Raw genomic sequence first — 12,075 nt, 5'->3', positions numbered from 1 at the left:
AGTAATGCAGCCAAAGTAAAGAAATTATTCATTCAGCATAAGGTAACTGTATGATTATGCATGAAGTATGTAACTATAATTTGCAGAGTCATCTTCAAATTTGTTGCAATTAATCTGTCACAATCAGAATATTTGCTCCTTAACGGTAACTGTGGCTTATAAAAAGAGTCAACTTCAATTTAAATGATATTTGCAATACCACAACTCAGTACAGAATAATAATTTCCATGTTGACTTTGCCTAAAATTCAAAGTAGGCTTCTGTATTCTTGTGGAAAGGGTTTCAACAAGCATCCATCTGACATAAAGGCAGAAACTGAAAATCCCTATAAATATTAATTAAAATCATAAACTGTACCTTGCTAGCCAGTTGTTTTGCAGATTATCTGATTATGTAGGTGGCTAATGGGTTGAAGATTCCTGTTAGCTGCATGACAAACAGCAGTGTCTATTGTAAATGGGAATTATGGCAGCAGATAAATAACTGTTGTTCATAACAGTTTAATGATATTTAGTTATTAATCCACGTTCTAATTATTTCATCGTTTCATATAATGCCCCTCTCTCTCTCTCTCTCTCTCTCTCTCTCTCTCTCTCTCTCTCTCTCTCTCTCCACACCTCTCTCTCTCTCTCTCTCTCTCTCTCTCACACACACACACACACACACACACACACACACACACACACACACACATTTGCTCTCTTACTGATTCTGCCTTGGAATCCTCTAAATTCAACACTTTCCTTCTGAAAACATCTCATTTTGTTGCTTTTACTACATTGTGAATTTCTAAACTTTTTTAACTTTTCAGATTCACTTCATTGTTAATTCCTTTTCCCAGAGTTACCTGAAAATCTATTTTGTCATCCAATTGCCTTTCATCCTTAAAAATGTTGAAAGAATATTGGTGTTCATTTCCTTATTGTTTATGTTATTTTTCACATATTTTCACATATTTTATATTTCCAGGCTACTTTGCTTCTCATTGGAGCTAATTTTTTCACCACAATTCTTCTCTATGATTTTATAGTTTATCTAATCTGTAATTCAGTGCCAGGTAATGTAGTGTAACATGAGAGTCTCTGGAATAATATGTTCCACTATTATCCTCTTAGGCTCATGAAAGATGCTTATGAAAGTTGAAAATATATGTTAAGTAGTTTTTAGATAGAGAACATGCAACTGTGCACATTTTGTGGTGCTGTATGTGCAGAGATTATGAAATAAGTACGGTCACAGGACATCGGCAAGGTGTGAAGTGATTGAGTGTCTCCACCTGCTGTGAAGGCATTGCTTGTGCTTTGACATCATGACTTGCCAGTGCTTTGAATGGCAGAGAGAAAGGTACACTGTCTACAATTTCAATGCCCAAGAAAACAATTGAAATCTTTTATGTCTGAAATATAACTTGATTTGAATACTCTTTGAGGTGATATCGTAAGTTTTACTCCAGGTTTGTTGTTCTGGTTAATGTGAGATTTTTTTACCCAAATGCATAACTGTTTTATTTGAACTGCAAAATACATAAGTTCTTCAAAAGTCATTTCGTCATTTCATTGTGAGTTCAAGTAGTTGTGTGCTCTCTTACAAAGACTGACCTTCTACAGTCAGCGAAGAAGTTCAGCAGACAGTATAATAAGTGGAGCTGCACAGCAGATCCACAGCTTCAAGTAAATATAATAAGGCCACTGAAGTTTGAAGTGTAGAAAAATCTTAATACAAGAAACATCTGAATGACAGATCATCATCAAGTGAAAATTCAATTCTGATCCACCATCAGACTCTTTTTTTATTTCACCTCAGCATCCACTGTCTGCAGCCATTTTCTTTCACTGCAATGATGAAGTGAATCATTTTCACATTGTCTGATATTAATTGTTCACTCTAACAAGTCTCTCAGCATAGTGACTGATGGCAGTCAAGAAAAAGTCAGAAGATGATGAGTGACTTCATATCAACATTCAGTTGTTTCCTGCGACTACCAACAGAGCTTTCTGTACTGTATTGTAGCACACTGATATTGTTGTAGCCATATAGTTTCCATGTTATCATGGCTTGTGATTATGGTCATGTACAGAGGGCATGAATTGACACTAATAATACAGTTTTGTTTACAAATATGCTCTGTATCGTGCTGCCTGTCAGTTAATGTCGGATTTGCTGAGAAAGCTATGGATACTGACCAAGGTAATTCAGCTTCTCTCAAAACTGCTACTTCCATCAGCCACCCTACCAATAGTATTCTCCGAATGAATAATTAGTACCACTTTTTACTGTTAATATTTTCTGTTGTTTCATATGCCTTTTCCACTTTGTGAATTTTTTGTTTATGGTTAATTTTTGTAACCCATTTTCTTGAATTTTTTTCTCATAGATAATTAAACTTTTTGACATTTTCTATTTGACCAAGGTCTGTATGCAAACAATTTGGTGCATTTTTTACCGTGATAAATTTGGTTTTCTCAGTAGAGAACCTTAAACATGCTCTACTGGCTGCCTGTTCCAAGAAATTGTTTTGTATTTTTGCATCTGATAAATTTTCACATAATACAGCAAAATTATTTTCAAATGTCAGACAGATTACTTTAGTAAACTGTTTCTTTCTTCTTTTACTTTGTTAAAGTGCAATATATTTTTCTGAACACAGTAGAGTAAAATTTGTGGTATTTCTACTCTCTCTCTCTCTCTCTCTCTCTCTCTCTCTCTCTCTCTCTCTGTGTGTGTGTGTGTGTGTGTGTGTGTGTGTGTGTGTGTGTGTGTGTGTGTGTGTGCATGGATTTGTACTCTAGCTCATCAAAGTATTTGTCCCAAAAGCTAGCAAAGTTTTCATTCTTTTTTGTGTGCCTGTCGACTATGTAATGCTTCTTCCATTTGCTGTGTGATCTCCTTTATGCCTAAAGTATTTACATCCTGCCAAAACTTCACTTACTACATCATATTTAACATGAGCAGTTCACAGCTTTGCTGATGTATTTGCATATGCACCTTTCCTCAGCAAAAATAATAGTATAAACAGAGTTACCATGAAATTCCAGAACATCTATATCGAGTGCACGCATTAAAATTCATTCCATTAATGGTAAGAAATTAAATTAACAGATAAACAATTCAGTGATATATTAGGGAACTGCGGTGTATGAGGACATTTAAGAAGTTTATAAGTGTGTCTGATACTTTCCACGGTATCCATGTGTACTGTCAGAACCTTTTCAAATTCTATAATGTTGATCTAATAATAATTGTATGCATGTAAATATGAACAAATTATTTCTTGTTAATTTGCTTACTTTCATTGCTGCACAAACTTCAGGAATCTCTCTATCTGCTGTGTATTCCAAGACATGGCAGAATGCAAGATTAATATTTGAATATCCAATATGTTCAGCCATTGCTGGCCAAATCAAAGGTGAACATGGTAGGTTAGCTGCATTTCCCAAGAACTGGATACATCTGTTTGAAATAAAACAGTTTATTAGTTAAGAGGCAAGCATTATTTTCATTATTACATTTGATAGTGAATTGTATTACAAGAATGTGAGTGTTGAACAAAGATTCAGGCAGACATCTGATGAGCAGTTTGCGTAATTCTGAAAATATGGTCTAAGTACATAACAGATGTGTACATAACAGATGTGTGGTACCAGTAAGCTATGAGAGAGTTCTACCTCATTTGAGTTGTTATTTTGATGTAACATTGCTACTTTCTTTTTAAAATGTTAATTAATGTGACAAAGTCATTTTGTACACGATGAAGGAAAATAAGTGGTACTGAACTTACTAGGTAATTATTTATTTCTGTTACTTGACTGAAATACAAGTTCTCCTTATGAACTGGAAAGAGATAAATGAATGCGGATAGATATGGCTAGTGTATTAGTAAATTAAACTCTTGGCAAAAACCCTATATCCTATGTAGCTGGCTAATTTATGAATTATTATACCCACTTTCAGTTTTAGTGAAAAAGACTGTCATAAAAATCTGATCACTGGTAACAGCACCCTCACTGTACAGTTAAGAATGTCTTCAGTCATTAATAAGTATTCTAACCAAAGTTTTGGAGTGGAATAAAATCCAACCAGTTATAGCTTAGCATTTTTCAACAACATACATGAGCAATGTGGGGGTAAAGAACATTTGTTACACTTTAATTTGCATGGATACATTTTTAGATATACTTTCTTGAAGATTTTTAAACTTTTTTAGTGACCAATCTTCTCCTCCTCCTTAAGAGTCCATTGACAGTAATCAGTAAATCATACTATCTCTTTATTAAAGATATACAAAATTACTGATAAGCTCATTTCATCATGCTGATAAAATCAGAACAGCTGATTAACAGACATTATTTATGTAAAATAATTGAGGCATGAGAAGCAAATATTTGATCAAGCTGGCTGAATCAGTCCTGGACTTACATGTAAGCAGGTTAGCAAATATTGGTTTCCAAAATTCTGTTTTCATGTTAAGAAAATTTTGTTGGATATGGACAGGGTGAATGTTGTTATTCTGTTCCGTGTCATGGGGATGGCACGAGTCAGGGAATAGTCAGCAGATTCTGCAGTGTACTTACTGCTGTTAAGTCACCTTATCAGAGGAGTGGATATGACAAACCCCACACTACCAGCCAATGCAGTGCTGTAAACCATGCATGCCACTAGGGTATTCAACTTACCTCACAGGAATCAGATAATTAATATTATCTAACACCTATGTGTACTCAGACCCCAGGCACTAATATCTCACCTACATCCCCTATCCAGTGTACTAATGCAATAGAATAGACATCAGCAAAAGATGATAAATTATTTTAACACAATGTGAACACTATCTTTCTATCACACCTTATGCGGTAGACTTCTAATATAGACTTCTAATATGGACTTCTATAGCAATGTCCCTAAACCATAAGATAAAGTAATCTTAATATTGCCCCCCTCCCCCCTCCCTCTCTCTTGACTAACTCAGTTGCCAAACCAAGTGATATTAAATTTTCTTATGCTCAAGAAATGTAGAAACAAAAAACAAGAAGGCCTATAAACAGACATGTTTACTGTTGGTAAATGGGTAACATTTTATATGAAGTTTTTATGTAACATAATCTAAAACATTAATTTATCAAGATGAAGTCATACCTCTCCATATCACCAGAGCACAGTATATATACAGATGCAGCAAACCAGTCAAATCTTTGGAACTCAAATTTATTTCGAGTAATACCAGCTCTGAGCATAAGAGTAAGATTATGTTCATGCTGTTGCTGGGAATCCAAAAGTTTCACTGCTATGCCATATCTGAAAATAACAAAAAAATTACTATATCTGCTGGTATTTGTATTAAAGCACTTGCCAACTTCTGATTATATTTAAAAAATGCAGAAGAATAGTTGTACATAAACTGTTCAGCTGCTAATTGTGGTGTTATCTGAAGAGTGAGCTGCCAAAGTGAGGTCAGTATGTTGCAATGCAACTACAAGAGAAGATATCTGTTGCAAACTGCATTGATGAATGAGTGATGTCAGTGTAGCCATGCCCAGAAATGTTTCATTATGCCACTGCAACTGCTCTTCTACCTATGGCCGAGTGCAGCCCCAGTATCATGAGATCATCAACTAAGATGATAGCATCAACTTTGTGATCAATGTATTAGGCAGACTCTTTGTGAAAGTTATTGTTAAATGCACTCTGAGTGAGACATTCATATTTTGTTTGTATCAAGTGATACGTTAACCAACTCTGATTTCATAACGAACCCTTCTTTGTAAATGACACATTAATATTCACAGACAGCTGTAAATACTCATGATGTTTCTGTGAAAATGGACTGTACAAAGTTAAATAATTCTTTTTATCTATATTTTAATAAAGTGTACAAATATTTTATATGTTATAGCATCCACTCATGCTCCTCCTGTAGCAAAGTAAAGAACCCACCATTGTACTAATGAGTATATTTTTGTCTGGTACAACACTGGTTATTCTATAACATGAAAAAAATAATACTTGAGTACAGAAAGAATGGCAAATGCAATGGAATCTTATTTATCCTGACCAGGTGCGACTGTAGGTCATCCAGATTACTGAAAATCTGTGTAATCTAGAAACTTGATAAAAATTAGACTGAAATTGGTTTGATGCTTTAAATACGCACATTATATTTATTTTTCACATCACCACATGAATTATGCACTTTTATCACATAAATGTTGAGCAAATACTGTAAAAGAAGACAGTGAGTTTTATACACTGAAAAAAAATCAGTAAGTTTCTTTTTAAGCCTGATTATTACTTCTTTCATGGCACCATGGCCACACAAGCCTTCCACTACCACTAGTACAGACAAAGCTATTACCTCCTGGTGTCCAAAATAAAGCATTATTTCATTTAGCTTCATTGTTGCTTCTGTATGTGTCATAATGTTTTCAGACTGAGTACCAACATCATCAGCTAATCCCTCATCATTATCATCATTGTCTGCAAATCAACAAAAGCATTACTTTCATCATCAGAACTCATATTGTATTGTTATCATTTCATAACTTGGCATTAACATCTTTAGTGCATGTGTCTAGTACCCTGGAGTGTTTGCAAATGCTTCAACAAACTCCGACCTGTCAACAATGCCACCAGTTTCTTTATTCAATGAATAAACTGCTTCTGTTGTTTCATAAATGACTGATCATCTATTATTTTTCCAATCTGACAACACTGAAGTATCAACACAAATATTTTTCAACAATCCTTCTATATCCACCCTACGTGGAGCATCCTTTTGTCCATAATCCAATACTATTGAAGCCCAGACTACATATTCCCTTTTTTCAACCATCTATGAACCCATATCCTAAATGAGGCTGATTCTACAGGCTTTTATCGCCAGACTGCTCATAATATTTGTTCATTGATTGTGCAATCTGCACAATATCTACTGTTTCCTTGGCATTTGATTCATGTCCTCTCTTTACATGAGCTAAGATTCAAGCCCTTCACACTGGTAAATGTTGTCCTAAAGAGCTTTAGAAATCTGGCTCATCAATGGGCCAGTGACAGTTTGCATGTCATCAGCAGAAAAGATCCTAAATTTCATAAAGTAGTTAGAAACAGTCGTAATGAGGATGTGCCAACTTATGAGAATTATGAGGGTTGGAACTTTAATAGTGGCAACTATTTATATACAGCTCGTACAAAATAGATACGTTTTTCAAAGTTTTACTGACCTTCAAAGTAGTCACCAACATTATGTATAAACCATTGCCAGTGATGTGGAAATCATACGATACTCTTAGCAGTACCAGTTGTGTTGACAGTTTGATTGGCAGGGTCTGTTGCCCAAAGAATTTGTAGCAGTTCTGAAGCAAATGCCGTGAAGTGTTTTCTTCAGTTTGGAAATCGAGTTGAACTCATGAGGGCTTAAGTCAGCGGAGTGGAGTCAGCGGTATAGCACTTAGCAGTCCCATCAGTCAAACAAATCAGTAACAGCTTGCATTGTATGTGCTTGAGCATTGTTCTGCAAAATGATGGTCAGGTTCTGCAGAAAGTGTCATCACTTCTGTCTCTAAGCTGGTTGTAGGTTGTGTTCCAAAAATGAACAGTGTGGAGACAGAAGTGATGACACTTTCTGACCATCATTTTGCAGGACAATGTTCAAGTACGTACAGTGCAAGCTGTTACTGATTTGTTTGACTGATGGGGCTAAGAGTTATACCACCTACTGCACTCCCCAGACCTAAGCCCTCATGAGTTCAACTTGATTTCTAAACTGAAGGAAACACTTCATGGCATTCGCTCCAGAACTGCTACAAATACGTCGGGCAATAGACCATGCAACTCAAACTGTCAACACAAATGGCACTGCTAAGAGTATCCTATGACTTCCACATCACTGGCAATGGGTTATGCAAAATGCTGGTGACTACTTTGAAGGTCAGTAAAACTTCGAAACATGTATCTGTTTTGTATGAGCTGTAAATAAATAGTTGCCACTATTAGAGTTCCAGCCCTCGTATAATTTGTGGAGGCTGTTATCTTGATAAGATTTAAATGTAGTTTATCAGTCAGATAGTGTTAATGAAGGGCACCTTGAGTTGCTGATGCCCAACTTTGCATTAATTCCCACACTAAAATTTGCTATGAGGACTGAAGAGCACAGTGAAAGAGCAGTTGACAGATAGTTATTAGATCCACCCTCCAATGACTTAGATGTAATTCAGTAGTCAATAGTTTGTCCAATCATGATGGCCAAATTTTAATGATACAATATACTGACTATTTAGGTGCAGATAATAGAATAAAATTATTACACCATAGAGTCAAAAAAATGAATCGAGCATGGCAATTAGGGACAACTTTTGTGAAGAATGCTAGGGAATACAGAGTAGAAGGAAAATTTAACTCTTGCTTGAATGTATTCCAACGACACTTTGAGTCTGGTTTTTCCTTAAAAGTAATAAGGATTGGGTGTCAACAACTTCAGGTGCTCTTCATCAATAGTATGAGATTGAAATTACTATGTGCTACCCAAACTTTCTGAGAATATCCCCATAAAAAAAAAAAAAAAAAAAAAAAAAAAATCAGGAAACTAACCTTACATGTTAATTTCCACCATCTGCCTTCTGCCATAGTAATTGCACTCTCATAATTGTTTCTGGACCTGTAGATGATGGTGACACTTGACTGAATGTTTGTCACCCTCCACAGACTTCTGGCTATCTTTAAATTGCTTAAACAACTAACGAGTTCTTGTTTGGCTCAAAGCTTGTCCGCAAAACCCTCCCTTACCACTGAGTGGGTTTCAGCTGCAGTTTTGTGGCGCTTATAAGTAAAACTTAATACAGAGCCTGTCTTCCTTCAAGTCAGCCATTCGCAGACACACAAGATCACAATGTAAAGAAAGCAACAGTAATGTTCCCACTGATGCATTCACAATTGTGGTACTGTAGGGAAATTGTGGTGCCACATCAAAATCAGCAACATGAATTGATACCACAGACATGAGCAAGTGCTCACTGCAATTCACAACAACCCAACCATTGGGAGACACTCCAGAAGACTTGCCCTCCCTCTCAGCATAGCAGCACCCTCGTGCTGAGGACAATATAGTGTCAAGTATGCAAGAACTCAGCCCCAGGTTTCATGACATTGGCTACAGCAGTCAACATCATTGTGTAGGATGAAAATGTACTTTTGTAAATGTAGTATTTTGTGCCTCAAGAGAACAGTTTGTTCATTAGTGCATGACGTGATGCTTTGCTAGTCAATGATAGTACTAAATTATTATCAAGTACTCCTGTGGCAAAGATGTGTGTCATAGTTAAGCAATCTTTTATCCAGTAATAAAGAGAACTAATATTTCGTTTGCTCTAGTTTGATGAACATTCTCACAGAGCAATCAAAGAATGGACAGCTATTTTTCCAGGGAGATTGAAATATGCCAAGTTCCCTTTAAGAAAGATGTTAAGAGAGATGTCAATAACTACCAACCTGTTTCACTGCTAACATCATTCTCCAAAATTTTGAAGAAAATTATGTATTCTAGAATAGTATCTCACATTAGCAACAATAGTATCCTCAGCAAATCACAGATTGGGTTTCAGAAGGGTTGCCCAACTGAGAATGACATTTATACATTCACTCACTAGATTTTACAAGTGTTAAATAACAAAAGACTGCTAGATGGTATCTTCTGCAACCTCTCTAAGGCATTAGACTGTGTGAATCACAGTAATCTCATAGATAAATTGACACTGGGATTGATTGTATAGCCAATCAATGGATAATGTCAAATCTAATCAAAAGATTGCAGCAAGTTGTACTTTGTAATTCAAGCACTATAGTCCAGGGATGTGATTCTGACTGGGGAGAAATCACATATGGGTTTCCCCAAGGTTCAATCTTGGGTCCACTACTGTTCCTCATATATATATATGAACTACCTTCCATGTTATATACAAGCAGAATTAGTTATTTTTGCAGATACGACTAGTATTATAATCACTCCAAGCATTCATTCAGAAACAGAAGAAATGGTAAACAAAGTATCATTGACTGGTTTTCTGTGAATGGTCTCATCCTCAATTTTAAAAAGACATGACATATTCAGTTCTGCACATCTAGAAGTACTAAACTAATAAGTATAATACATGGTGAGAAAATAATAAATAGGGTGGAAACTAGAAAGTCTTCGGGGTCCATATTGATGAGAATTTAAATTGGAAAAAAGACATTTTGAAACTCCTAAAACAATTTAGTTGTCACATTTGTACTTAGAGTCATTACAAATCTTGGAGAGAGAGAAATCAGTAATTTGACATATTTTGCCTATTTTCATTCAATAATTTCATATGAAATAAAGTTCTGGGTAACTCATCTTTAAGAAAGAAGTGCAAAAACGTGCTATAAGAATAATACATGGTGCTCACCCATGTTAATCTTGTAGACATCTGTTTGAGGAGTTGGGTATTCTGACTACTACTTCACTACATATTTATTCCCTCATGAAGTTTGTTGTAAATAAATGGCTACAATTCAAGAGGAACAGTGAGGTGCACAACTGCAATGCCAGAAGGAGAAATGACATTTATTACTCCATACTAACCACCTTTAGCACAAAAACAGGGTGTACAATGTTGTAACAATAATTTTTGATCACTTACCCAGTGATCTAAAATGCCTGATGGATAGAAACGTAAAATTTGATGAAAAACTGAGAAAGTTTCTTCTTGCCAACTCCTTCTATTCTATAGAAGAATTTCTGTAACTGTAATGTGTAACCGGTGGTCGGTAGGAATTACTAACTGACATCTGTATATAAGATTTAGAAATGTTCAGACTGTAACAGTATGTACAAATTAATTTGCAATGCAAAAGTAAAATGACTCATTCCACCTCATTATGATCTATAATACAAAATGGTCCATGGAACATGTAAGTAATTAACTAACTATGGCTACACGAATGCAGTTTAATAGTTTCATCTGGTCACAACAACAGTGATACCACATGGCAGACTGGCAGTTGAAAGACACAACTAGAGACACCAAGCGGTGGAAGATTTTACTGCTCAAGATGTAACAAGTAGGTACTTCACATCTGCTGTGTCATTAGCTCCCAGTAATTATCGATTTTTCCCCAATATGATTATATTTTTAATAGAGTTGTTTCTGTAACATGCAATAGGTACATGAAAATCAGCAAATCATTATGAGGCAACGTTCAATTTAAATTCATTGTGCAGTTTATTCTTCTCCCAGCACTGATTTTACTGATACCATTAATTTGGCTATATATCATATCAATTGAAAATAATAGCTAATTAAAAATTCTAATACAGTACACAATATATAAACACTTTGAGATATTATGTATAATCCAGTGTAATGACCTATACCATTTGAAAGCTAAACATTCTAGTTTGCAAATAGCATATTTTAAATTACCTGAAAATAATTGTCCTATGAAATAATTACAGTTGAAGTTGTGAGACATTACCAATTTTCATTGCAGATTTTGCCCTAACCTCTGTTAGATTCAGGCCTTTGAGTACTTACTTTTGTTACCACTTTAATTTTTCTGCACACTACAATGTACAGCACTAATTTATTATCCCTTTAATTAATAATTTCATGCAATATACTTTGATTTTCACTGTGATGCTTATATTTGTAAACAAAGGATTCACGTCACAGAAGCATAAAAGTATCCATAATTTTTTCTTCAGTTGCAGCCAGTAACATTTTTTTTTATAAGCCAAAAGTTAGTAAAAGCTTGCAGTTCATTCAAACCAGCCAAATTCAACACAGCCAATTTTTGAAGTACCTTGTAGTTTATGAAATAACAGTGTGTTCTCACACCAGTCTCTATAAGGTCATCTGAGCCCCCGAGCTGCAGTCTGCAGCCAGATATCATTGAAATAACAACTACATCAGTCAGCATGGGGCAGTTTGGTGCAGTCTGTCTGACAGCAACAACAACTCATAAAATGTACCACACTCAGGTCAGATTTCATATACTGTCATTTGTCTCTTAATAGATCAGTCACATTACATTCTCATCATTTTTCATTGCAAATCTGACTGTGGT

At 35.3% G+C, this 12,075-nt stretch overlaps 1 protein-coding gene across 2 annotated transcripts in view; it reads right to left on the bottom strand.

Annotated features, from left to right (window-relative positions):
- The window catches only part of LOC124805310 (protein broad-minded-like), a 292,053-nt gene that overhangs the window by 46,975 nt on the left and 233,003 nt on the right, over positions 1-12,075 (bottom strand). The window contains exons 6-7 of one of the 2 annotated variants that reach the window (XM_047265826.1): positions 5,134-5,292; positions 3,288-3,450 (exon numbers count right to left, since the gene is read on the bottom strand). In XM_047265826.1, coding sequence (XP_047121782.1) covers positions 3,288-3,450; positions 5,134-5,292 — 322 coding nt within the window. The remainder of the gene's footprint in view (positions 1-3,287; positions 3,451-5,133; positions 5,293-12,075) is intronic. The other variant, XM_047265827.1, reaches the window with a different exon arrangement.

The sequence above is a fragment of the Schistocerca piceifrons genome, chromosome 7, assembly GCF_021461385.2.
Source record: "Schistocerca piceifrons isolate TAMUIC-IGC-003096 chromosome 7, iqSchPice1.1, whole genome shotgun sequence".
NCBI classification, from domain to species: Eukaryota; Metazoa; Arthropoda; class Insecta; order Orthoptera; family Acrididae; genus Schistocerca; species Schistocerca piceifrons.
The sequence above is the reverse complement of the archived record's forward strand: the minus strand, read 5'-3'. Positions and strand labels throughout refer to the sequence as shown.